This window comes from Phialemonium atrogriseum (assembly GCF_030411735.1).
Source record: "Phialemonium atrogriseum strain 8032-3 unplaced genomic scaffold QBC33scaffold_13, whole genome shotgun sequence".
In the NCBI taxonomy this organism is placed as follows: Eukaryota; Fungi; Ascomycota; class Sordariomycetes; order Cephalothecales; family Cephalothecaceae; genus Phialemonium; species Phialemonium atrogriseum.
In genome coordinates this window covers 365,712-389,102 of record NW_026848150.1, presented here as the reverse complement: position 1 = coordinate 389,102, position 23,391 = coordinate 365,712, and the positions used below count along the sequence as shown (strand labels likewise).

Genomic DNA, 23,391 nt, shown 5'->3' with positions numbered 1-23,391 from the left:
AACGGAATTGGTCCCGGTAGTGAGCCGTTTTCCAAGAAATAAGTTCAACCCTACAAAATTATCGCCCGTTGGTTGGTCGTGGGCGGGTGTCCCTATCAAACAACAGCAAGGAAGCGATGCACCCGGTCGTCGCGGGGACGGACGGGCCCGTTGTTGCCGCGGGAGCTTGCAACCTCCATGTAGGGCCGACTTTATCTTCCTGGCCCTGCGTAATGTTGTCCAACGTTGCGTCCCGGGCCGGGAACCACTTGACAGGTCTGACAGCAAGGATGCAGAAGCCCACCACCATCCCGAGAAGACATAAATTGCCTCTCTGTGTGTGTGTGTGTGTGACACAACCGGGGGGGGGGATCTTCGCCTCACCAACCTCTACCCCCCCTATTTTCCCAACTTCGCCCTTTTGTCCAATACCCAGCACGTTTCGGTTCCTGGTCCCCAGCACCCCACCATTCCCGCTTGATGTCATAGGATTCTCCGTGCTGGTGTGGGCGGAGGAGATCGATGGGGACCCCATATAATCACTTTCGGCCCTGGCTAGGGGCTTCGGAGCGCCCATTGGTCCGCCCTGGCAGGTCGGGCTACCTGCCCTGCACTCCGCCAACTGGTGTAAGATGGCTGTTGGTGCGGACCTGGTTGCAGTCACTGCCGGAAAGGGGGTATTCACCCTGGGAACGGACAAACCCGTTCGCTATTCGTGAATCAAGTCACTTTGTACCGGCTTCCTAGCCCTTCTAGAGATTGCCAGACAACTCGCCCTTCAGCTCGCCCTTGGATATAGTAACAGTACTCCTAGTAGAAAAGGGTTCTTGAATCGAATTGAATAAATGATTGGCCACTCAGGCCTCCAGTAAGGACAGAAAGAATAGCAAGATGCTCAAAAATAGTACCACGAATTCGACCTCATTACCAGAAAAACGAATCCACCGCAACAATCCCACTCTGGAACCACAATGTCAGCCCAACTCTCCTTGTAAGGATCCCCCTTTTACACCCCCAACTGACTTCGCCGCCCTCCCCCCCTCTTCGATGGCAGGATGAGAGGCGCGGTCCTAGATCTAGGACGGATGTGGCCGAGGGGAAGCCGCCCATCCCCGCAAGCCGATCGAACGATCGCCCGCCCCAGGGAGCAGAACATAAACGGCAGGTTCGCGGCTCGTCAGCGATATCTCCTGCGAGACGTTAGCTCGGCTTGGTTGTGGACGCTCGGGCGGCGCTTACCCCTGAGAGTGCCGAGAGCAGCGGAAAGGGAGAGAGTTTTCCTCGTGCCGGGGCGGGCCGTTCGGGCATTTGCCTTTCTTGTTCGCCTTTTTCGCTGAACACTCGACGAAGAAGGACTCGCCAGTGCAGCCACAGGTGTAGACGTAAGTGCTGTAGTGACACATGATGATGTGTGTTGCTTCTGCGGATGCGACTTCGAGGGTTTCGCGATTCTGAGTTGGTCCTCTGATATCTGAAGCGTCGAGCTGGGTTAAGGACCAAGCAGGAAGTCAAGAGATGGACGGACGCAGAGACTGGGCGCAAGGCGACAGTAGCGGAAAATATAAGAGTGCTTGCTCAAAGGATGCGGTTGTGCGTTGTCCTTGCGCAGGTTCTGATGTGCTGGTGGGAAATCGAGATGGGAGGGGGGAGTCTGCAGCCTGCTTGGGCAAACTCGAAATCGGATCGATCGTGGACCTTTATATCCTTGGTCACACGTTCGTGTGCGGCAGCCTATTGGTGCATGGCGAACAGCCCGCGAAAAGGCAGAAAGTTGTTTGCCGTTTACTCTCTACCCTTATTGCGTTGCTGTTATCATGTGCACCGCGGAAGGTGGGTGGTTCTCGGCCAGGACCCAGATGACTCCGCGAAATGTTTGTTGGTTGTCGAGATTTGCCGCTGCGAGTGAGTGCCCTGCCCACGTTGGATGGCCCCGTTGGTTGTCAGTCGAGGGCCGGCACCTTTGGGAAGGCAGTCATGGTGTGCAACCTGAGCAGTTGTTGGAGTTTGTGTGTCAATTGTAGAGAAATGTACCTCACGCCGTCCAGGTACATGGAGGGCGGGCCGCAGACGCAAGGACTAGTCAAATGTCGAACATACGTCCGGGAAGCAGGTTAGGGTATGGAAGACGGACCCCTGCTCCAACGATGGTGGTGTCAAAACGGCCGCCATGCGAGGTAATTACCGTGATGAATCATTCAAACAGGCAGCCTACCCACTCGCCCAGAACAAGCGCGAGTGGGGTTCGGGGCATGCCGCTGCGATGTAGAGGGTGCAGAGGCAGATAAGTCCAAATGAAGGTGAGCGATGTCAATGGCAGTCCCCAGGGGGAGAGAGATCGATGCCTCACATGGGTCGCGGGCTAGCCAGTGGAGGAAGCCTTGAGCCGGAATGTATTCCGTACGGCGAGTATGCACGAAAGTTACCTTGGGAGCCCCTCCCCTAGCTAAGGGTGGTCCTCCAACTGGGTCTTTGTCTGCGTGCGTGGCCGTTCGCCGACCATAGGGCTCGAATGCCTAGAAGATTGTGAGGACTGGAAGGGGAAAGTTGGAAAGACGGGGAGACCGTCGGGCACTTTGTGTGTCCACTGTCCAGCGTGCCGCATCCACTTGTCATGGGTGGGCGTTCTCGAATACAAAATCCGATTCGTGGCGGCCAGTAGGTCAAGCCACTACGTTCAAAGGGGGGAATCGGGGGGCATGTCTCTCTGGCCACCTCCACATCCGCGACGTGCGCCTTAGCGTACCTCTAGGGATGTTGCACGCTTCCCAAGACTCGCCGTTTGAGGGAAGTGGAGGTTGTGGCGCAAAAGAGACTCCTCTTCACCACGCATTTACGGGGTAGTAGGAACATCATCAGTCGCGATCAGGGGGATCTATGTCTAGATGGGCTAGCCTGGGTGGGGGGGATATTGAGGCAGGTACGGGATGATCCCTGCGCCTATCGATTGCCAGAGTAAGAATGTGTCCCCCCCTTCCGGCGAATGGAGTGGTGGCCGGGTCAAGCTTCCCTGATCTTGTTCTTCCAGCTTTTAGTCTTGTTCCTGTTCTTGTCCCTGCCCTTTAGCCATGTGTTCCTCAAGCCAAGCTTCTCTTTTGCTGTGTGACCATGCGTGGAAGTGACTTGGGGGGCCCTAGTAACCTGTCACTGCAGCCGCCAGACAAGTGCCATTCAGTGACGGGTACAGTTGTAACCTGGCAAGCGCATAATGGAGCGGAAGGTGATCCGGACTGTGTATCCTGGCAAGCCTTTCTCCACAGACCACAGACCACAGGACACCACGGACCACTGGGTAGGCTAGGTATCTCGTCCACTGTCATCAAAAGTCTCCGTCACCGATCACTGATCACTGATCCCTGATAGGTCTCTGGTTGTTCGTATTGTGCGTCACGGAGGGTAGTATGTCCTCGCTTGTTGGGCGTCTCCCAGAGTCCCAAACAGCCCAGAGTTAACCAACAACCGCCGCAAGATGGCATGCGCGAGATGGTCTCTGCGGCCAGGCTGGGGGCCCAACCCTTGGTCATTGCTAAGTGGGTACACTGGAGAGGCGACCCCGGACATCTCAGTGGGTGCGAAATTCCTTATTCACGAAGGTGGCCGATGCGAACAATAAAATAAAAAAACCCATGTATTTTGCGGTTCTGATGGTTCCTCCAAGGTTCAACCTCCGATGAGTGGAGCTGTGGAATCTCGTTAGCTTAACGCCCCATCAATGCAAACGTAATTGGCTGAACTGTCTTAACCTTAACCCTGGTTCATCTGATCGTTGTTTCCATCGCAAGCAGCCAAAAGAGGTACAGATTAGGGAGGAGAGGTCTCACTAGTGAAAATCTGTCTGCCATTATTAGCGCACAACTTCGGCCCCCCAGGGAAGTTGCGACCTGCAGCTCAGGAGGTCCTTGCATGAGGTTCAGGGGCCCTTGTCTGTTTGTTTGTTGGTTGGCCCTCCCCCCCCGAAACTTTTAGGGCAGGATCGTGGATAACTGCAAATCTTCCATGACCGGAAGAAGTTGCATCGCCGTCAATTGTTTGTCGAGTTACCACCAACGTTTACGGATTTGCCCATGATACTATCTCAAGATCGCGATTGCAGCCTTGGGGTGGCTTACAATGCACTCCCAGCCTCAATGCTGCCACAAAAGCCGGCCTGCTGCCTGCTATCCAGCCTTGTCTTTGCCCCTACTTGCGGCCTGGGGTCCAAAGTCGAAGCACGATGAGATCACTGATACAACTTTACCCGGATGATGCCTCCTTTCCCCCTTTGCTCAACCAACGGTTTGGTCCCGGACTTGCCCCCCAGATGCTCACAGATGCAATCATTCAAGTGATTTCCCACCCCAGCCTGTTGGCTCTCGCCTTCCACCCTGAGAGGTACCTGCCGCAGTCGCTCGTCCAACAATCGCTTCCCGACCGCTCGGACTCGCGAATCCTTGTCATGACAGACTCGTTCCATTGCCTGCCAGGAATTGAGCACTCGGTCCCGTACTTCCCCCCCAAGGGACCTACGAAAGGCACTCTGATTTCGATAGAATGAACTTGGAATTTTTGATAACAATCAGCATCTTCGGAATCCTTGCACACCGCTGCAACAAACTCAACGGTCTTTTGACCTTGACCTTGGAGCATATGCCGGATATGAAATAGGCCTGGACGCTTTGAGATCCACGAGATCCATGAGATCCTTGCCCTGCCTAATGAAACCTACGCCAAGGTTCCGTGCAGCAATATTGACTGTCTTCACACAACTGATATTCTGCAACCTTACAACACACCTTCACAGTAAGAAGGTCTTCGCTCTTGGTGCTCTCCAATATCCGCTCTTACGTTAAAACTATGCATCATTTCGCTTCAGTGTTCCTAATCTTTCATCACAGATCGTTCAGATCCTACCGGTGCAACTACGCGCGAAATGATAGGTGTCCCATGGCCCCGACAAACGTCTTGCATATCCCACCGAGTCGGAGACCAATATTTTACCATCCACATCCTTACACTGCGTGATGGCCGCGCACTTGCCAGCCTAAGCGGAGTGTGGGCGCCGCCTGCACAAATCATGTGCTCGCCTTAGGCGCCGGTAGCGATTACCGCTGTGGCTTGAACCCAATGCAACCGGTACAACGACCCCACAAGCCTCCATCTTCAACAGAGTCATCATGGCCACGATAACACTCGGCGAGGCAGACTACATCCGGATTAATGAGATGCACTGCCGCTGCAGACAGTATATGCTGAAGTGGCACTACCTACTGGACCTTGCCTGACCTGTTGGATCCACCGTCCTAGGAAGGCATGACGAGGGGGCCTATGATAGGACTCTTCTCGGTCCGGTGACTTGCCTAATTGACATGGCAACGTCGGGGGCGGCCATGAGATCACCCGACGGGCTTGAGGGGTGTGCGTGTGTCCCTTGAGGGGGGCGCGGAGGGACATTCTGGAAGGATCTGGCCCCCGCCCTCGCTCCTCTCTCAGTTGTGCCGACATGCCTTGAGACGGAATCTGCAGTCTGAAGAACCATCACCAACAAGTCCTTTAGCCTTCAGGCTGGAAGCCGGATGCCATCCAAGCCAAAGCCGACCGACGGGTGGACTGGGAGGGTGGACAGGGCCCGCTGACCAAGCAGGGACCAGACTCTCGTGCACACCTCGACCACACACGTCAACTGCCTGAATCATGGCCAACGCCCTGGCCCGAACCAGGATCTTCGACCGGCATATTTCCAGTATAGAGCTGTTGCAGCAGGTCTCAGGCCCCCATGCTGAATTTGTGCTTCGGAACTTGACACTGTTACTGCTGATCCGTCTTGCCGGCCAGGCTTCCGATTAAGATTACCTAGTCTCGGGCATGGGTTGCCGTTCTTCCCTCCAGCTGCACTCGCCTGGTGGACACAAGTATCTGAGCGGTCCCGTCGAGCCAGAGGTACTTATCTGCACCTTGGTACAGATCGCTATCCCTCACCTCGCATGCAGGCTCACCTTGGGAGGTATGCAGTTGCCACAAGGAAGAGTTTTAGCTCCCGCAGAGTTCAACTGCAGTTTCTCCCTTTTTTTTCTGGTTAGTTGGCAATATATGCGACACGGGCCGTCCCAAGCTGACTAGCGTCCTCTATTGGCAGCATGGGATGAGATGTCTGTCACGGAGGACCGTACAGACTACGTCCGTAGGGAGGCAGAAGATAACAGGCCGGGATACCTCTTAGGTATACGACCAGCCCTAGAAGCATTGGCGCGTGACCCTGTGTCCTGCTTGGACCACTAGCAACCGCATTTAACCAGACTGGCATGCAAGGGCTGTTTGTTGTCTGACAGGCCTCGAAGGGGCGGCTAGCCTCACGATGTTGAAAACCCACTGTCCTAGTCTATTAAGCAGGCTAGCCGGCCAAATAGTTCTCTGATGCATGTAAATATATAGGTAGATATTTACGACAGGTAGAGTACATTTATAGATATAACTTAACAGCAATTACTGCAAGACTGTCAAGGAATCTTTCACTTCGACGGCCGCGGCAGTCAAAATCCAGAACCTCGTCAACGACCGGAAGAGACCAGAGAATGAAACAGTCTAGTTAGCGGCCGGTTAGACACGGGCATACAAACAGCCACAATGAATGCGTAAGGCGATTCAACGACACGGACATCACCGCTAGGCTGTGGCGATTGTGACGATTGTGACCGAGGAAGGGGTTCCCCGCACCCCGCAATCTGTGTTCCTGAGAAGGCATGGCCCGACCGTCATCATGATAGCTTCCGACATATCCTCGAGCCATTGCCGGTGAGCCAATCATGAGCTCCCCAGGCCCGAGGCCGCGAGGGCCTAGAGGCAGGGAACAGCAGGGAACACCGCACCGCCGAGCATTTGACAGAGCCGCGTGCCCTTCTCCACATTCTCCCGACATCAGACACTACCGCCGATTTTCTTGTTGACATCAGTCCACGATGGCGCGCACTTTTTTTTTTTCACCCGGGCTCTCGCTCTGCCAGGCCTGGGATTTTTTGCAACCCCCCTCGCTCGAGGTGGTATCCCGCATCCCGCGGTCGGCGCGGATAACCTAGGCTAACTGATTACCTGTTGGAATTACTTTTTGCACGACCCAATAATCACCCCACGTGAAGGAACCCTGGTGGCACCTCGTCTTACTTTGAAAAAGCCAAAAAAAGCCAATCATGATGTCTGGTCCCGTGGCTAATGGTTTTTTCAGGCTTGTGAAACGCACAGTGTGCAGCAGGATTTTCCCCAATCAACCCATGTGAGCCCCCCTCCACTTGGGTGGAATGCCTAGGTAGGGAGGAAGGAAAGTTGGGGTCACCAGTGTTGTCCTTCGACTCCAGGATAAATATCCCCGTTGCCCTTTCCGTGGTACCCTCTGGATTTCCCTCGTTCCTCGTCTCCCCCATCAAGCTTTCTCCCCCTCCCGCAACGCCTCCCCTCTCGCATAGTTCCTTCTCTAGTCTTCCCCACGAGTCCTAGCGCGCCGTTTCCTCTCAGACCGTCAGCTGTCACCGGCCCTCCCTCGATATCGACTCCGAACAGAGACGCACTAGTTTCTCGTGTCCCCTAAAAACATGGCTACGTTCGTCTCCGAGAAGGAACTTCGGCGGCTCAGCGAGCAAGCCCAGGCCTTCCCCCCCGAGGCCGCCGAGAGACAGCTCTCCGCCTTCCTCCCCCTGGCCCCAACCACGTCCGCCTCGTACCCATCCCAGACGGCCAAGCCCCAGCAGCAGCAGCAGCAGCAGCAGCAGCTTGAGCTACCTCCCCCCGTCACGCCCGCGGTCCTCCCCGCCGAGGCCGTCGTCGTCGACGCCAGCGCGGACCAGGTGAAGCGCCGGGCGTCCAGCGTCGGCAGCAGCAGCAGCGACGGCGGCGGCAAGAGCCCCGTCGGCTTCCGCTTCCTCAGGCTCGGCCCCGTTCACTGGGGCGAGCATCCCGGCGACAACAAGTCAGACTGGCACGAGGCTGCTGTCGAGTGAAAACCCTCCGAAGGAAAAAAAACTGCTACGAATTTACGTCTTTTTTTCCCCCACTCCCACCCACGTTTCACACTACTTTTGGCCTTTCCAAAATGTCAACAAACACCGGGCCCATTACGCCTTTGGGGACTCTACGACACTCTTAATTGGGGATTTAATTGGGGGTTATGAGTATCAGGTTGATGTCAACCCCCCATAGCTTGGGCTAAAGGGGGGGGAGGAAACCGGCGATGAAAAGTAAGCAAAAAATGACGAATCGAAGGACGGGGGGAGTTCTGTGAGGCCTTTTCACCCGCAAACCTGAAAATCCCAAGTTTTTTTTTCGTCATGTCGCTGAGACAGGGTGGTCTGAGAATGGTCCGACTTGAGTGAGGAGGTACCAAACCTGTGGGATGGAAGTTGACGCAAGACGGAGGAGGGTTACACATCTTACATTACTGTGTTGTGCATACGTATGCGCCATTACCAATTAGTTTATGACGTGGTGCACATTGAGGTTGCATCGATGCAGGATCTTCTTAGCGGTCAAGCTCTTGGATATCAACTATGTTAGTCTAGGCCTCTTCCTGTGGGCTAAAACCTAGCCAATTATTACCCTCTTGTGTGGATTGGGTAGCCTCTCTGCAGGGACTGTGGGCTCTCGTTTATGTATGTAAATACCCAAGTCGGAACAACCGCTCTTCGCGTGGGAGGAAGGAAGTGGTGGACTCCGTCGGCTAACGAGGGTGCACAACTACTCAGCCTGGCCAATAGATCAAATTGGTTTCTGTTTGCTTGCGTAGCACTTCCATACAGGCACTGGATTCGCGGACTCCGGTAGGATACATCAAGGTTGTCGCTCACCACGTACCTACGCTCCGCCGATCATGGAATTCGAAACCGCCCCCCATCTTGGATCTGTAGCAGCTCCTAGATAAATCTCCAAGTAGAGAGCCAGCTGCCGCCTCCCAGCCCGGCCGCCCAAGCCGCCGCAGCCTCCGGATCCGGTGGTCCCCCCGCCCCTTCCCTCCTCCCCTCCCGGAACGGCGCGTCGGCCAAGCAGGAGATGGCGTGGCATGCGAGCGAGCCCCGAAAGAAGGCAGAAGAAAAAGACGGACGGCTCGAAGCCATCGCGACGTAGCTGGGGGGCGCGTGTTGGGGGCGGAGACATATGTCCTGGAGAAGGTGCTCCAGGGGCGGCTCAGGCGGCAGGTATATATCAAATCCAGGATCCTGAGGGTCTAGATGCAGGGAGGCAGGGTGCGTGGGATGGATGGCTACGGATGTATACATGGCAGAATTATAAAAAGTGGATCACAGAAGATCTACGCCCTAGCGACTGTGGAACGGAACCCCCCGTCCCATTGGAACCGTTACAGTGGGAATTCAAGCCTCCATCCGGAACACAAAAGTCCAAGCCCGGTTGGATGCTAATAAGATAAAAAAGAAGAAAATTCTGGTTTAATTAGCCACCCCACGCCAGCCGAGTTTGCCTGCCTCGGCTGAGATTCTCGCGCTGCTCGTTAATACTTGATACGAGTCATCACGTTCAAGGGCGGCCGAGGTCGACAGTCATAGCAGAGCAGTTGCCTGGTTTTAGAATCATGTACCATCCATCTTTTCTTTAGGCTAACACCCTCGCTATTCTACATGCATTACACCAAGGGAAACCGAGGGCCGTAATAGAGGTGGTGGTGGTGATAAGGGAAGGGGATGGATGGTGAGGTGGACTGTTCAATCTGTAAGACCCCCCTTCAATCTCCCATCATGAAAGGATTGGGGAACCCCACAGAACCAAAAAGCAGACTAGGAATGCCTCTTTAACTTTTACCCCTCCTTAGAAATGAGACGAAGACGCCTTCCATCAGAACCCGAAGTGACAATATTTGTATGTCTTCAAACCCCTCGCCGGAATGCCGCCACGCTCAGAGGGTCGAGAACCAGAGTCCAGCCCCGAGGATTTATCGCGAGGACATGGCCTTGGTCACCAGCCTCTTAAGCGCAAGCTCCTTCTTCTTCAGGTCATCGGCTCCAGAGTCCTCAATCTCCAGCTGGCCCATAGCCTCGCTGAGCGACTGCTCAATCTTCTCCTTCTGGCCACGCTTGAGCTTGAGCGACAGGCTGGGGTCAGAGATGATCTCCTCAACGCGCGAGATGTATGACTCGAGCTGCTGCTTGGCCTCGAAACGCTTGCTGAAGGCCTCATCGTTGGTCTTGAACTTCTCGGCTTCTACAATGTACGATTAGTAAATGGCACGCTGCTAACACGCAGATATGTGGGGAACCTACCGCTGATCATGTTCTCAATCTCGCTGGTCGAGAGCTTGCCGACCGAGTTGGAGATGGTGATGTTGGCGCTACGGCCAGACGTCTTCTCTGTGGCGGTAACCTTGAGAATACCGTTGACATCGACCTCGAACACGACCTCGAGAACGGGCTCGCCAGCCTTCATGGGAGGGATGGGAGCGAGAGTGAACTCGCCGAGAGAGGTGTTGTCGTCGCAGTTGACACGCTCACCCTGGAAAACGGGGAACTGGACAGTCTGCTGGTTATCGGCCACAGTCGTGAAAGTCCTCTTCTTGATGGTAGGGACAGTCTGGCCACGAGCCACGACGGGGGCGAAGATGTTACCCTCCATGGCCACACCGAGAGAAAGGGGAACGACGTCCAACAGGAGCAGGTCGGCGGTATCAGCGGAAGTAGCCTTGCCGGAAAGGATACCAGCCTGGACGGCAGCACCGTAGGCGACAGCCTCGTCGGGGTTGATGCTCTTCTCGAGCTTCTTCCCATCGAAGAACTCGCTGAGGAGCTTCTGGATACGGGGGATACGGGTAGAGCCACCGACGAGGACGATCTCGTCAACTCCCGACTTCTCAATGTTGGCATCCTTGAGAACCTGCGCAACAGGCTCAAGGGTACCGCCGAAGGCCTTGGCGTTCAGGTCCTCGAAGCGGGCCCGAGTGATCTGCATGTTGAAATCCTCGCCATCAAAGAGCGAGTCGATCTCAATAGTGGTCTGAGCACCGCTCGACAGAGTACGCTTGGCGCGCTCGCAAGCCGTCCGGAGTCTGCGGAGAGCACGAGGATCGCCAGAGAGATCCTTCTTGGTCTTGCGGGAGAACTCCTTCTTGCAGTGGTCCAGAAGGTTGGTGTCGAAGTCCTGACCACCGAGATGGGTGTCACCAGCGGTGGCCTTGACAGTGAAGACACCACCCTGGATGTTAAGGAGAGACACATCGAAAGTGCCACCGCCGAGATCATAGATCAGGACATTTCGCTCCTTGTTGGACTTGTTTGCGCCAAGGCCGTAGGCGATGGCAGCAGCAGTGGGCTCGTTGATGATACGAAGGATGTTGAGGCCAGAAATGGCACCGGCATCCTTGGTAGCCTGACGCTGGTTGTCGTTGAAGTAGGCAGGGACGGTGATGACCGCCTTCTCAACCTTCTTGCCGAGCTTAACTTCGGCAATCTCCTTCATCTGTTGGGGACATGTTAGCTTGGATGCCCAGGAACAGCAGCAGTGCATTTACGTACCTTGGTCAAGACCATGGCGGAGATCTCCTGGGGAGAGAACGTGTGGGTGCTGCCCAGGTACTCAACCTGGACCTTCGGGTTGCCATTGCCATCATCGACGACCTTGAATGGCCACGATTCCATGTCCTTCTTGACGGAAGGATCATCAGTCCGCCGACCGATGAGCCGCCTAGGGGAAAAAAAAGGTCAGTGGGAAGGCCGACAGAGCAAGGAGTGGGAAATTCCACATACTTCACATCGAAGACGGTGTTCACGGGGTTCATGGCGGCCAAGTTCTTTGCGGCCTCACCAATCAACCGCTCATTGTCGGTGAAAGAGACGAACGAGGGGGTAGTGAAACTACCCTGCTCGTTGGCAATGATCTCGACATTGTTGCCTTCGTACGTGGCGACGCAAGAGTAGGTTGTGCCTAGAAAGTGAAAAGGCGGCCTGGTCAGCATGCGGCACCGCGGGAATTGAATCAAGCGAAAGGCTCTGCGAGGGATTGCAGAGGCCCGTCGGGATACACACCCAAATCGATGCCAATGGCACCATCATAAACTTCTTCCGCCATTTTTGAGGATGGAGATTGTGTTGAGGAGGAGGATTTAGGTCTGGGGGGTCTTGGGGCGCAGAATATATGGAAAGTGCTGGTTTGGCGTGGGGCAAGGCAAGGAGGTTTTCAATTTTTAAAAATTTCAACCAGAGCAAACTTTCTTTCCCCACCATTTTCCAGATCGGGGAAAGCAGGAAAAGCACGCTCTTATCTTATCGAGGGCCAGGCGGTGCGGTCACATGACTCTCTGCTTCGAGGATTTTATGCGAGTGCCCTGTGCTTTAACGTTTTATGCGATCGAATTTGCACTTGCGCCTGACAGAACCACTCGATATCTCCAACTCTAAACTCTGCCTGGCGCAAAGTCACACTTTCCTTCTGCGAAGATAAAAGGACGAGCCCCACCTGGTACCAGTCCCGAGTTCCTTCCATTTAGGTCCTCGAAATCTTCATCCCCAAGAGCTAGATTGGACCACTCGTCAATCACGTCCCACCTACCTGCCTACCTCCCAGGCAACAGGCACGGATATACCTACCTACCTACCTACCTACCACTCACCTCTACCGATCCGTCAGACCCTCCCATCCTCCCTCTTCCATCTCGCAGCTCCCAGATTCTGGACTGCCTTGCCTGCCTCCATTCTATCTGAGCCGAAGCATCTCGCGCCACCGATATCCCAACATGTCTGAACAGGTTGACCTGTCGACAATCCCTATCTCGCCTGACGGCGCAAACGGCGGCCCCTCAACGAGCGATGGCCCGACCGGGGAGCAGACGATTACGGTTTTCCACAACCCGGAAAACTTCAACGTGAAGCACCCATTGGCAAACGCATGGACACTTTGGTTTACCAAGCCGTCTAGCGGCAAGGTTGGTAATTCCTTCAGATCACACTTTGTAGGGCCGCGAGGTTAACTCTTGACTGCAGGGTGACAATTGGAACGACTTGCTGAAGGAGGTCATCACCTTCGAGTCCGTTGAGGAGTTCTGGGGCGTATACGTATGTCATGTCCTTTGGAGTCGAAAATCCCATGCGTACTGATCAAACCGCAGAACAACATCGCCCCTGTATCGGGACTGGCTGTGAAGTCCGACTATCACCTCTTCAAGAAAGGTGTGCGGCCTGAGTGGGAGGACCCCCAGAACAAGCACGGCGGCAAGTGGTCATACAGCTTCAAGGATAAGCGCAACATCGACATCGATGACCTTTGGCTCCACACGATGCTCGCTGCCATTGGCGAGACGTTGGAGGAGGAGGAGGACGGTGAAGTCATGGGTGTCGTCGTAAATGTGAGGAAGGCGTTCTTCCGTATCGGCGTGTGGACTCGCACGATTGGCAAGAACATCCCCGGCCGTGGAGATGGCGATGTAGCAGGTGGCAAGGGTAGGTCTGCTGAGAAGGGCAAGGAGATCCTTTTGGCCATCGGCCGCCGCTTCAAGGAGGTGCTCAAGCTTCAACCGGCAGAGCTCCTCGAGTTCTCGGGTCACACGGACAGCGCCCACAGCGGAAGCACCCGGGCAAAGGCCAAGCTCACGGTCTAGAGTTACGTGGCTCGTCATTACATTTGACACACCCGCCTCCCAGCCGGGCTATCTCCTGCACATATCCCGGCTTGCTGAGCATACACTAAATATCCCGTTGAGGTTGGGGCGGTCGCTTGATATCGCGAATATGAACCGCCATAGGCGGAGAAGAATTGCATTTCGGTCTCGGAGGCCTCGGGAAAACTTGGGCTTGGGAAAGGGCTCCTCGATGATATCTCATGGGGAGGAGGTGAGAAAGGCTGCACGGCGTTGCTTGAGTTGGGCATCATTAGCTTAGCTTAGATTTCAGCGTCTAATATGGATTTGATTACCCCATGGCATTGAAGTCTGATGTCCCACTTTGTTCCGTTCAAGCATACAGAAATTATGTTTTCAATAAATATTCTTTGTTGGCTGGTGAACGGTGAAGAGGTATCCCCTGGTGAGGCTCAGAAATGGCATCCCATAGAAGACAACCTTTTCAGCGCCCAGGATGGTAGGTAGATCATCCAACCCCCAACCTCTCACCACCACATTATATGAGTTTTTGTTATTACCTTTTTTCTCTCCTCGTATATTTGGAAGACTCCGACTCTCGGGGAAGTAATATATATAATGTACCATGGTAGGTTAGATAGGTCACCCTGCCCGAACTGCGTGCTTGTGTCCTTGTTCTCTCCCATCTGTCAACCTGCCATGGCTACTGCGTGTCAGGCCGGGCATAGGTCCTCCCTTTTGGTCTTACACTTCCCTTATCCTAACCGGCCAGTCCGATAGCCGATAGCATTTGTTTCTTTTGATATGGAAGACAGGGCAAGGGGTCAGAAAACATGGTTAGGTAGGCAGCTGTAAAATGGCAAGGGTCAACACAACATGGCCGTCTATAAATGCACTCACATCGAGTCAGGGGAACGATGAGCATGGTTCAAGCACCTGGTCACACGCTCAAGACAGGCAGGCAGGTTCCCCACTGAAAGTATATTTCTCAGTCTACTCTCCTTGCAAGATAACGATGTTGATACACCCCGCCCTTGGAATAGTGCAAATGAAACCCCGTTTCCATCCCCCTAAACAGCCGAATTGCTAAAAACCCTCATCCCCAAGACCACCCCCGCACATCTATCTCTCAACGCTCCCCCCTAAAACTTCAAAAGTACGCAAACCCACCCCACCCCAACACCCTCCGCAGCTCCGCCCTGACCTCGCCAGGCCCGCCGCCGAAGCCGACCCGGCCTGCGATCTCGGCGCGGCGGCCGGCGCCCAGACCCGCCCACCTGGCCAGGGCGGCGCCGTCGACGATGCTGCGCCCGACGCCGGCGTCGACGGCCGGGGCCGGGGCAGCACCGGCCGAGGGCGCGCGGTACGCCCTGGCGTTGAGGCCCGCGGCGGGCGGCGCAGAGCCGCCGGCCAGCTGCGTCGTCAGCGACGAGAGGCGCCGGTACGAGGACTCGGGGAGCGGGGAGAGGGCTGCCAGGACGCCCGTTGGGGAGGCGAGGAGGAGGAGTTGGGGCGGTTGCTTGGGCGGAGCGGACGCGTCCGGGTCGTCGGCGGGGCCGCTGTTTGTGTCGGTGGCCGTCGGGTCCGGTGGTGCGGTGTTGGGGAGGAGGAGGGAGCTGGTTGGGATGTGGGCTCCGGCGCAGAAGGTCGTGCGGTGGAGGAGAAGGTGACCTTGGAGGGATTTTGGGTCTGTAGGAACCGGGTGAGGCATGTTAGCAAATTAAGCACCTACGCTGTGGCGTGCGGGGGAAGGGAGAAGGGCGGGAGAGCTCACGTTCGGGGTCGAATTGGAGGATGTGGATGTTGCCGTCTGCATCGCTCGCGACGATGAAGAGCTCCTTGCCGTCGGGGAGGAAGTCGGCGTTGAGTATCTCTAGCCTCGTCGCGCTCTTGCCAAAGAGCATCATCTTATACGGCTCTTCGGTGTAGCCCGTGAACCACAAACCCTTGAAGGCATCCGACATGACGCACAGGCCTGTGCCCGGAAGCTCCTTGACGCTCGTCACATAGCAGTTCATATCCATAAATGCCACAGGCAGGAGGGTCCCGTCCTCCTTGAGACCACGAACCATGCATTTCTGGCCCTGGGCGACGAGCATCAGACCCTGGGTCCCGACCTCGGAAATCGCCGTTACGGCCCCGCGCGGGATATCTTCCTTGGCCACGAGCTTCAGCTTCTTGCTTGTCTCGGGCCGTCCGGGCTCGGGGATGACATCGGCAATCCCGTAGACGTATACCCGGCCACGGATGGGCAGGTCCTCGCCCCTGGAGAGGGCCGTGCCCACAGCGATCAGCTGCTTCCGCTCGTTGGTCGACTCAGAGACTTCCAGATTCAGAGTCTCGACGCACATGACGATCTCGTAGGGCTCCATCTCCACGGAATCGATCACCGACCAGTTGACTGGGGTAAGCAGCTTGAGTATGCCTCTGTCGACCATTGGCTTGGAGGTCAACGACTCTCGCGCCCATTCCTTGTGATAGTCGTCGTCTTTGGGGAGCTCGAATGGCACTGAGGAGTTGCAGCCAAGCACGTAACACTCCGTTGGGGGATGGAAGGCAACAGCGCTACAATCAATGTTCAGCGGGATCTTTTTCACCGCCATCCCGATCTCCGCATAGCTGTAGTCGCTCGGCAGCTCCGTCACCCGTGCAATTCCCTGAGAATCGGCGTAGATGAAGCCTCTCTCACAACCTTCGGTATGAAAGGAACTCATTGCCTGCACCCCCGAGCCTTGGAGACCTATGACTCTCGGGATCGACTTCGCCGACTTGATTAAGAAGCTTGGGGAAGCGCCGGGGAGGAAGACGGTGCTATATCCTGCGATATTGCCGCAAGGACGCAGAGGTAGAAACCGGGGCTGATGTGTTGCGTCGTCCTGGACTACCTCTTGAGGATCCTTTGCGAATACCGGGTTGGGCAGTTTTTGAAAGGAAAGAGTCTTTGACAGATCACCAGGACCACCGCGAGGGTTTCGCCGAGGTTGGTAGAGAGTCAGGTCATCATTTGCGTGTCGAAGCTAAAAGACTGTGAGCGGATGGTTGCGAACTATGACAAAGTGTAGCGTGCGTACAATAAGATACGGAGAATCATGGGTAGTATCTCCAAGGTCAGCCACGAGTATTTCTCGCACTGTCTCCTTCGCTGTCCCCTTCCTAGCTGAATAATCAGCAGAAAGGGAAGGCGGGATATAAGACAGTCCCTGAGCTACGTAGACGGGCTTTGAGAGATCTGGGAGGCGATATATCTACGGCCAGTTAGAGATGATATAGAGATACATACAGCGTGGGAACTTACATGGAGAGCACCAGTGGCACCCAGGAGGAACATAAGCACATTCTCCCCTGATTTGGCGTCGCCATTTGACTGAGTCTCCGAAAATGTACCGCTCTTGTCGGCATACAAGCAACCGGTAACCCACTTTGTCGACGTCAGGCTGTCGCCTTTCTCAACCTCTTCAAGCTCGCTGTTGTTATCCATATGTGCAACGAAAGCGCTAGAATCGTCTCGGATTAAAAGAAGATAGGGGTCGGCGATGCTGGCAGTGATGACTCTCGGTTCAGCCCCGGTTTCTTCGTCGAGCATGGGGAGGATCTGGCTGAGTCCAAGGTCTGAAAGCAATCGTTTAGCAGTTATTCGGAGATGAGAGGAATTAGATTAGACCTTACCTCCATCATAGCAGCGGACCTCTGACTTTAAGACTTGAATGACTCTCGAGTGCCTTCCCATTGTCCCAGCCTCGACCGTGAAACCTGCAGCGGGTTCGAATTCGGTGCCTGTGAGGGTCTCGAAGCCCGCAGCGGTGAGGGCATATACGTCGGAAGTTTCGTATCCGTCGAGGTCCACCTTAGCCACGATCATGTACTTGTCGTACTGGTTCGAAGTGCCATAGTCATTCCCAACCGTGCTCCCGCCTCTGTCCCCCTGGATCGACTTTGGAAGGGGTTTCTGAGCACACATGGTCCAGAAACCTCGCGCCTCGGGGAACTCGAAACGTCCAATGATTCTCGGTTGAATTTCTCGGTTCATGACCGCGAGAGAACTAGCATTGCCTCTACCGACTGCACAGGCGAGGTGCAGCTCGCTCCGAACTCCGGGAGAATTTGCCTCTGCTTCCCCGCTGCCCGGGAGCGTGGCGGACTTGCCGTAGGTCATGGCCCGAATCGGCGCAATGCTGATCAACCTGTCATGGATGCGGAAGCTCAAGTCCCCGGCTTTGCCAGTATTTCCTGCAGAAGCCGTAGGCTGAATTCCAGGGGCTTCATCGCCGTAAAGATCATCTTCGTCATCGTCGAAGTCTTCGTCGTCGACATCCATACCAAGGTCTTGTATCTTCGATTTCCGCCGGGAGGTCTGACTTTGTTTTCTGGTCCACCCAAGTACAAGCGAGTCGCCATCCTCAATGCCGGCGAACATGTTGCCCCGACCAATCCGGGTGAGCGAGGAGACGCTGCAGGGGACGGTTTCTCCTCCAGCTTCTTTCGGGATCAGCTTGACTGAGAGACCAGAGACGGTGCGGCCGTCAATTCGAAAGGTAATCAGTGCTAGCCGTCCGTCTTGTAAGACGAGGAGAAGCTCGCCGTTCTCGGCAGACAGGACATCGATTGCGCATCCTTCCAGCTTAAGATCAAGGTCGGACTGATCTACCAGGCCGAACGAAGTGGACTGCTTTGCGAGGGGGTTGACGGCGACGCTATGGGGTTTTCCTGACTGGTTGATGTGAATCAACTCGTTGGCCCCTACGAGCAATGCACCCCCAACCGGGGCTGGGAGGGCGACGACTCTGAAAAGGTCCTGTGGCAGGCCACCGACGGAGAGGATGGTGGTCGATGCCTTCTGCTGAAGGTCGAGGGTGAAGACCATATATGAGAGGTGGTCCTTGCGGCCCATGGAGTTCGACGGGCTCTGTGTGGAGGAGAGGATGCCGAATGTCGGTTCTCTGTACTCATGGAGGAATGCGAGATGCACGGGGTGGAGGAGACTAGGGTCAAGATTGGGCAGCCGTAGAACAAATGAGGGTGAATATGGTGTCTCTTCTATGTTGCTAGTTCCATTTACGACTGCTGAGGACAAATCCTTGACAGGCCGGGGACCATCTAGCTCCTCATCCCAGTCATCCATGCCCATGTCTTCATCGGGCTGTTTGAAGCGCAGAATTGCCAGGTTTCTGGGACCAAACTTCAAGGCGGCACATCTACTGCCGGGATCTGCAGCCAGGAAGTTGACATAATCGCTCAAAGGGGCGGCCCAGGGGCTTCCGTAAAGCTCGTCTTGTTCATAGTAGTGGATTGAGACTGTATTCAGAGAATGCCTCTCAGGGTCCCATTCGACAAGACTGAGTTTTGCATCCTTGAAGGCAATGAGGAGCAAATCGCCTCCAGATTTTGTGCTCGGTGTCTTGATTCTGGCTAGACCCGTGATTGTGCCCGAGAGAGGTATCTCGGCAATGAGGACGAGTTTGGTATTGTTTGCACGGTCCGATTTCAAGATGATGGCATCGCCTCCGAGGAACGAAGACTCGAGTTTGTCGTCGTCGTTATTGAGGCGGCTGTCATACTTGCTCGACAGCCTCGTCGGCTGCTGGGCAGTGCTCTGAGTGCTATCGAGGTCGGCGGATATGGCTTTTGTCGTGAAGATCTGGAGGAGGGAGGCTTTTGCGACCACTAGAGTGTTGCTCTGTGCCGAGATAAATGGCAATGCCACGGAATGCGTGACGGCCGTCGGGGGCGTCAGCTCGGTGTAGCACTGCATGTCTCACCAATTACGAGCATATCGCTTGGATGCGGCAGACTGGCGGGACTTGGTGTTGCTATCTTGAAAAAAGTTCCTGGCCAAAAACGCGGTCAAAGCACGTATTATTGGATCGACAGAGGTCGTCCCGTCCCGCCGCAACGGTTGGCGGAGTGGAAGAAATTGAAACCGGCGCAAAGGGAGCTTAGGTTGCACCAATGGCAGAGACACTGCCCCACACAAGCTCCTGTATCATGTCGTCACACTGCCTTCCCCCCTTCCCTTTCCTTCCCACAACAATCAAGAAGTGACGACCATTCCTTACGATCGAATGCGCTGGGACAGTTACACGTCCAATCTCTCGACAACGAGCTGATAAACTTCTCAGGTCCCTGGACTGAAGAGCTATCACCATGGCTGATTCCAGTCTGGTTCAGACCAGTCTCATCTGGGTCGCCTATGCGGTCGCAGTCGTCTTGGCCCTCCTGGTGGCCATCATCACCTCATTTACCTGGCAAACCCCACGCGAGCGATCCGCGGTTGTTAGCTTGGTCGCAATAATAAGTCTGACGGCCCTTCTCGCAACCGTGTTTCTGCTGCCCGTCGACATCGCACTTGTATCGTCGACTACGTCGACTACCCTTGGTGCCAGAAAAGACTGGGCAACGGATAAACGAGTTGCCAACATCCTCCTGACGTTGAAGATTGTCTACTACAGCCTCTACAGTTTTGATGCCTTACTCTGCCTCATCGTCATCCCCTTCGCCTATTTCTGGTACGAGGAGTATGATGAGGTTGAGGAGGAAGAAGGAACTAGGACCTTCGGGAGCCGGCTGTGGGGAGCCTTGAAGTACACGATAACCTTCGTCATCTTGGTGGTCATCCTGTTCTTGATTGGGTTCTTCGTTCCCGCTGCCGGAAACCGCGTGGGGAAACACCTGGATCTGGACTACTTCAGGCATTTGTTGGCCGAGAACAAGGGGGAGAAGGCCTTGACGTTTGCGCTCGGGTTACTCATGACACTGGGTACCTTGCTCCACGTATTCTACACCGGCGCCGGGCTCGCCCTACTTCCCATCTCGTTTATCAAGTCGGCACCCTCCATCTCGGCCCCCCAGGTCTCCGAGAACACGGCTTCGGCACTGGAGCGGAATCGGGAACGGCAAAGACAATTGGAAATGCGCAATGCTGGTCGCTCTGACGGCATGCCGCAGAAAGACCAGCGCGAGCTCGAGGCTTTGATGCGAGAGGAGCGCACCCTGGTGCGCCGAGAACGGATCGCCGCCGGCGCCCGTGGAGAAGGACACAGCAACGTCTTTAGGGCCTGGACCAAGCTCCAGGCAGTCTTCCGACCTCTGAAATTACTTGGAGGCATATTCTTGCTCCTGGTTTCGATCTTGGTCTGGGTATCAATGCTCATTACAGGAATCGACAAGGCTGCGAACTCGGTCTGCAAGCAGCATTGCGGTTACATCCTCGGCCATATCAACATCTTCCAGCCGATGAACTGGATCTTCATGAAGTCGGCCAACGCATTCCCCGTCGACTATATCCTCATGGCCCTTCTCGTCTTCTTCTTCTTCACCAGCTCCATCTCCGGCATTGCGAGCGTGGGGATCCGTTTCCTCTGGGTGCGAGTCTTCCAGATCAGGAAGGGCCGAACCGCACCACAGGCTCTACTCATCGCCACGGTGATGCTGGCCCTCATCATCCTCGCCATCAACTACTCGATCGCCATGCTAGTGGCGCCACAGTACGCCATATACGGCACGCAGACCTTCTGCGTCAACCCAACGCGCCACCCCGGCGACCGGCCCGACTGCCGCGACCACCCCGAGATGGTCGTGCCCTGCTCCGAAGGCCTCAAACACGATGCCGCAAAGGACGTGTGCACGCCGTCGGTCATGTCGACCTTCCTCAACCGCATCTCGCTCAACTGGCCCGTCTTTGGCGACGTGGGCTTCTGGGCCCAGTTCGCCTTCCTGGCCATCTTCCTGATCGTCTTCGTCACCAGCCTATTCCGGGTCCCGAGGCTGAACCTGAGCGAGCTGGATGAGGAGGCCGAGGCGGACGAGGAGGAGGGCCTGCTCGCGAGCACGAGGAGGAGGTTCGGCGCCAACTGGCAGGACGTCACCGGCCGAGCCGGAAACCATTCCGCGGAGGCGCCGGATGGATCGTATGGGACGAATGGAAATGGCTCTGGTTCTAGGGCGTAAAGGATGGTCGGCAGGCTATAAGTCTGTGGCTGAGGCTTCGCCGCAATTGATGGTTGTTCAGAAAGGAACTGAGCCCATGCCAATAAATTGTACCCCTGCAGGAAAATGTAACGTGTTTAATGACAGGATTTCTGGAAAGGATCTCTGGAAAGGAATTAGGCGGAACACGGAAGGGCATACACGAGGGTGGAATGTACTGGTTTGTGATGGGCGGTGTTTTTTTTGCTTGGATGGATCTGTTATTCGCAATGGGCCTTTGTACAATACGATACATGAAATTGTAAGGTGTGATATGTAGGCAGGCTATACCGGACAGGTTTAAGGATTTCGATATGACTACCTCCTCTCAAACTTGACCCATTGGTGACCCCTCTCTTCATAGCCTGCTGCCGGACCGACGTGCATTTCCCTCCAACATCGGGCACAGTAGACATCATCATCGCAGCCGACACATCGCACAGTTGCGTCCTCCAGACAGACGATGCACCAGGTCTTCAAATCCTCGTCCGTGTAGCCTGGCTTTCTTGCGATCTTCGCTGAGGGGCGATCCTCGGGCTTGAATGTCGGCACAGACGGCAGCCCAAAGGAGTTGGTTTTGCTGCCGGAACCCAGCCCCTTGAGCGCCGCCATGCGCGTGGCGATGTCCTCCTCGAAATCAAGACTCCTCCTGGTCTGGTGGTCGGGGGATTCCGATTCAGCCTCGGGTGGGCCTAGGTCGGCTAGCGCCGACGGGACCGATGGAAGAGAGAAGCCATCTGCCTCGTCTGACTTAGACTCTGCCCCGCGCGGTTTCGGCCCGGCCGAGTCTGCGGGGGGTTGGTCAGGAGACTCTCCCTGCCCGGGGATGCCCTGCCATTGCTCTCCATCCTTCACCTTCGCCTCGTCGCAGGCCTGGGAGAGAATGCGCTCAATCTCGCGCGCCATGTCCTCGCCCTCGGATTCATCGTCGTGGCTGTGCCCCACTGGTGCGCCCCGATTCGGGCCGACGGAATGTTTCCCCTTGAGCCTTTCCAGGGCCTCGGAAACCTTCTTCGACTCGGCGGCCGGGTCAAAGTCCCTCGTGCCCACATCATCAGAGACACTAATATCGAAATCTATTATTCCTTCGAGGAGTTCATCCAGCGCAGCGTCATCAGTCAGGAATAGGGGGTCGATATCACCACCACCGCCGCCATCCTCGCCACTTCCCACTGGCGCAGCCCACGGCGGCAGTGCCACGGACGGCCGCACTCCAGGCTCTCGCCGGTTTTGGCCTGGCGAGTCTACCTCGGCCCGCGGAGATGCGGAGACGGACCCACTGCCGCTGCCGGCGCCGGCACGGCCGCCGCTAGGCAGATTCCGCAGGGTCCGGAGGCGGGCTGTGAGGGCATCGTCTCTGGACAACGCCGCATCCGACTGGGCGGTGTTTGAACTTTAAGCGGCATTAGGAAAGAGTTTAGCCTAATGCACGAGGACCTAAGGGGGGTGTCTGACAGCTTTGGGAAATTTACGCATACATTGGCTCCCTGTCAAGACTGACGCTTGTAGGCTTCAGTGCGTTCAGTCGTTCCAATAGACTGCGGTCGGATCTCGGTGGAGTGTTGGCCATGTTGAATCAAGAAGTGCCGGGAGAGCGAAGCCAGCCACCCGATTCCATCAATCATCAACGGATCCCAGAGAGAGTGGAGTTGATTTGTGGGTGGAGACAGGGGGCTTGGAGCTCTTCGGTCACCGGTGGTTGTGGCGGGTGACATCCATCAAGAAAGATCAGCATTAGCATTCTTGATTTGCTGTGGCAATGCTCAAGGGTCCTGGTGTGGCCGAGGCGAGACGGTCGCATGGCGACACGTGCCGGCACAGTTATGCGAGCTTCAACCCACCTAGCAAGTGGCAAGCCTAAGGTACCTATACTAGATACCTAAGGTAGGTACCTACCTGTAGGTGCCCTGTTTTCTGTA

General features: G+C 55.6%; 6 protein-coding genes across 6 annotated transcripts; 3 read left to right on the top strand and 3 right to left on the bottom strand.

The window, feature by feature from the left end:
* The first annotated feature begins 7,202 nt into the window (after positions 1 to 7,202).
* Positions 7,203 to 8,421, top strand: QBC33DRAFT_76721 (uncharacterized protein). The gene has a single exon (XM_060433051.1). It carries the CDS (start codon positions 7,536 to 7,538, stop codon positions 7,938 to 7,940), a length of 405 nt encoding a protein of 134 aa, XP_060283296.1. The 5' UTR covers positions 7,203 to 7,535; the 3' UTR covers positions 7,941 to 8,421.
* Positions 8,422 to 9,513: 1,092 nt separating this feature from the next.
* On the bottom strand, positions 9,514 to 12,154 carry QBC33DRAFT_539120 (heat shock protein 70 family). The gene is made up of 5 exons (XM_060427965.1): positions 11,964 to 12,154; positions 11,685 to 11,862; positions 11,454 to 11,622; positions 10,209 to 11,397; positions 9,514 to 10,149 (listed from the first exon to the last, which is right to left on the bottom strand). Exons 1-5 carry the CDS (start codon positions 12,004 to 12,006, stop codon positions 9,881 to 9,883), a joined length of 1,848 nt encoding a protein of 615 aa, XP_060283295.1. The 5' UTR covers positions 12,007 to 12,154; the 3' UTR covers positions 9,514 to 9,880.
* A 105-nt stretch (positions 12,155 to 12,259) lies between these two features.
* Positions 12,260 to 13,865, top strand: QBC33DRAFT_539115 (eukaryotic translation initiation factor 4E). The gene is made up of 3 exons (XM_060427964.1): positions 12,260 to 12,859; positions 12,918 to 12,989; positions 13,043 to 13,865. Exons 1-3 carry the CDS (start codon positions 12,671 to 12,673, stop codon positions 13,529 to 13,531), a joined length of 750 nt encoding a protein of 249 aa, XP_060283294.1. The 5' UTR covers positions 12,260 to 12,670; the 3' UTR covers positions 13,532 to 13,865.
* Positions 13,866 to 14,924: 1,059 nt separating this feature from the next.
* Positions 14,925 to 19,391, bottom strand: QBC33DRAFT_539113 (cleavage factor two protein 1 protein). The gene is made up of 4 exons (XM_060427963.1): positions 17,177 to 19,391; positions 16,806 to 17,119; positions 16,582 to 16,755; positions 14,925 to 16,527 (listed from the first exon to the last, which is right to left on the bottom strand). Exons 1-4 carry the CDS (start codon positions 19,257 to 19,259, stop codon positions 15,223 to 15,225), a joined length of 3,876 nt encoding a protein of 1,291 aa, XP_060283293.1. The 5' UTR covers positions 19,260 to 19,391; the 3' UTR covers positions 14,925 to 15,222.
* Positions 19,392 to 19,438: 47 nt separating this feature from the next.
* QBC33DRAFT_539110 (putative lysosomal cobalamin transporter) lies at positions 19,439 to 21,805 on the top strand. Its single transcript, XM_060427962.1, has one exon. The coding sequence runs from the start codon at positions 19,652 to 19,654 to the stop codon at positions 21,452 to 21,454; it is 1,803 nt and encodes a 600-aa protein (XP_060283292.1). The 5' UTR covers positions 19,439 to 19,651; the 3' UTR covers positions 21,455 to 21,805.
* On the bottom strand, positions 21,651 to 23,284 carry QBC33DRAFT_539109 (uncharacterized protein). The gene is made up of 2 exons (XM_060427961.1): positions 22,951 to 23,284; positions 21,651 to 22,865 (listed from the first exon to the last, which is right to left on the bottom strand). Exons 1-2 carry the CDS (start codon positions 23,040 to 23,042, stop codon positions 21,791 to 21,793), a joined length of 1,167 nt encoding a protein of 388 aa, XP_060283291.1. The 5' UTR covers positions 23,043 to 23,284; the 3' UTR covers positions 21,651 to 21,790.
* Between the last annotated feature and the right edge of the window lie 107 nt (positions 23,285 to 23,391).

Bases quoted from the DNA above. Each gene is read 5' to 3' on its own strand.
- QBC33DRAFT_76721 (XM_060433051.1), top strand. From the start codon at position 7,536: ATGGCTACGTTCGTCTCCGAGAAGGAACTTCGGCGGCTCAGCGAGCAA.
- QBC33DRAFT_539120 (XM_060427965.1), bottom strand. From the start codon at position 12,006: ATGGCGGAAGAAGTTTATGATGGTGCCATTGGCATCGATTTGG. The intron at 11,623-11,684 runs GTATGTGGAATT...TTTTTCCCCTAG, and splicing joins AACACCGTCTTCGATGTGAA to GCGGCTCATCGGTCGGCGGA. The intron at 11,398-11,453 runs GTACGTAAATGC...TGTCCCCAACAG, and splicing joins CCGCCATGGTCTTGACCAAG to ATGAAGGAGATTGCCGAAGT.
- QBC33DRAFT_539115 (XM_060427964.1), top strand. From the start codon at position 12,671: ATGTCTGAACAGGTTGACCTGTCGACAATCCCTATCTCGCCTGACGGC. The intron at 12,860-12,917 runs GTTGGTAATTCC...TCTTGACTGCAG, and splicing joins CCAAGCCGTCTAGCGGCAAG to GGTGACAATTGGAACGACTT. The intron at 12,990-13,042 runs GTATGTCATGTC...ATCAAACCGCAG, and splicing joins AGGAGTTCTGGGGCGTATAC to AACAACATCGCCCCTGTATC.
- QBC33DRAFT_539113 (XM_060427963.1), bottom strand. From the start codon at position 19,259: ATGCAGTGCTACACCGAGCTGACGCCCCCGACGGCCGTCACGCATTCC. The intron at 16,756-16,805 runs GTAAGTTCCCAC...AACTGGCCGTAG, and splicing joins GTGCCACTGGTGCTCTCCAT to ATATATCGCCTCCCAGATCT. The intron at 16,528-16,581 runs GTACGCACGCTA...ACAGTCTTTTAG, and splicing joins ATGATTCTCCGTATCTTATT to CTTCGACACGCAAATGATGA.
- QBC33DRAFT_539110 (XM_060427962.1), top strand. From the start codon at position 19,652: ATGGCTGATTCCAGTCTGGTTCAGACCAGTCTCATCTGGGTCGCCTAT.
- QBC33DRAFT_539109 (XM_060427961.1), bottom strand. From the start codon at position 23,042: ATGGCCAACACTCCACCGAGATCCGACCGCAGTCTATTGGAACGACTG. The intron at 22,866-22,950 runs GTATGCGTAAAT...TGCCGCTTAAAG, and splicing joins AGTCTTGACAGGGAGCCAAT to TTCAAACACCGCCCAGTCGG.